This window comes from Gavialis gangeticus, unplaced genomic scaffold (genome assembly GCF_001723915.1).
Source record: "Gavialis gangeticus isolate Ggan-Ray unplaced genomic scaffold, GavGan_comp1, whole genome shotgun sequence".
Lineage (NCBI taxonomy): Eukaryota > Metazoa > Chordata > Crocodylia > Gavialidae > Gavialis > Gavialis gangeticus.
The window spans coordinates 29,599,853-29,601,335 of NW_017729033.1; the positions used below are offsets into that span (position 1 = coordinate 29,599,853).

The following is a 1,483-nucleotide window of genomic DNA, read 5'->3' on the forward strand; positions in this document are numbered from 1 at the left end:
TTTTTTTTTTTTTTTTTTTTTGGATGTTGAGTGCTATAAAATCCTAATTTGTTTCAGTGATGGTTGCAATGATCCCTGATTAATACACAAGCAGCCAATAAACAACTGTCCAGTTCTTCAGAAACAAAGGTGCTACAGCAAAGTACAGTGAAAGGTTTATTGCCAGCTTCTGCAACTACTTGGGTAAAGTCACTTAACCTTGCTGGGCTTCAGCTTACCCATCTTCTCTGAAGGGCTCCTGCAAAGCTTAGAGCCAAATCTCCCTTCTGCCAAAGAAATGTACCTGAAAGCTGGTGAGCATAGGGTCCCTTTCTACCCGGTGCTAGCAATGAGACAGGATCTATATCTTGCTCTGAGATGGGATCCTGTACTCCACATGAGCTACTGTTTTCTCTCTCACCTCTCCCACACAGTAGACAGAGGTTTTGCTGCCTAAAGGACATGCCAGCCAGTAGACAAATTAAAGACTACAGCCTGACCTGTTTTAGGGCACGTGTGCATTCAGCATCATGATTTGTGCCTTGTGCAGGTAATGTTTCTCATAATACACACACAACAGATATGTTTCACCTTTGTCCTCAGCCTTTGTGTGTCCCTCCCTTGGGTAAAGGCAGGAATTTTCCCTAAAGTTGTGTGCAGCTTTAGAGATCATCAAAGATGTGTGAGATACGAAGATTTAAAAAAAAAATTAAAACTACTGTTAATAATTATAATGATTCAATTATTTTAACAATATATATGATCCTTGGCTTAAGATTTTCTGCTACTTTCATATGTAAGTGACTGAAAGCTTATATACAGAAGTGGTTAACATTATGATACCTTAAGTTAGGATAAAAAACAAACCTTCCCTTATTTTTATTATTGCTCAGGACCTGTTCAGTAAACAGAAGGGTTATTTAGAGGAAGAACTCGACTACAGGAAACAAGCTCTGGACCAGGCTTACATGGTAGGAAAAGAACTATCATTAAATGTTCACACTTGATCAGATTTCATAAGATAATTTAAAAAATGAACCTGGGTATTTTCTTGCTAGATTTGGAAACCAAACATCATTTCAATGGAGCCAGATGGCCTAGGAAATGAATTTAAAAGATAAGAATGGTCATCTTTTTGCACTGTGATTTACTCCAAGATTGGTGGTAGAACTGTGGTTCCAGGAGCTGGGATAAGCGTATGCAAAATTATTATGAGCTAAATATTCAGAAAATGTCTTTCGATTTTTTTTTTTTTTTTGTTCAAGTGTTGTTTTTTTTAAGGGAAATAAGGGAAATGCTCTGAGTTGTCTAGGTGGTAGCAAAATAGTATATCCAGCTTTTTAAGAATAATGAGATCTAAGGAAATGGCAGTAGTATGGCATTAAGGATTGTTTATGACTGTAAATGCTTCGAACTGAAAAAAGATCGCCAGGTTTTATAGTAGGTTATAGTGGATTCTCTTTCTAGTATCAGGACTATGGGCAAGCTATTTAACCTCTCTGTG

At 37.2% G+C, this 1,483-nt stretch overlaps 1 protein-coding gene across 1 annotated transcript in view; it reads left to right on the plus strand.

The window, feature by feature from the left end:
* LOC109303614 (myosin heavy chain, clone 203-like) overlaps positions 1–1,483 on the plus strand; it is a 115,335-nt gene that overhangs the window by 12,289 nt on the left and 101,563 nt on the right. Inside the window, exon 4 of the mRNA XM_019525814.1 lies at positions 873–950. Within this exon, the coding sequence (XP_019381359.1) occupies positions 873–950 (78 nt within the window). The remainder of the gene's footprint in view (positions 1–872; positions 951–1,483) is intronic.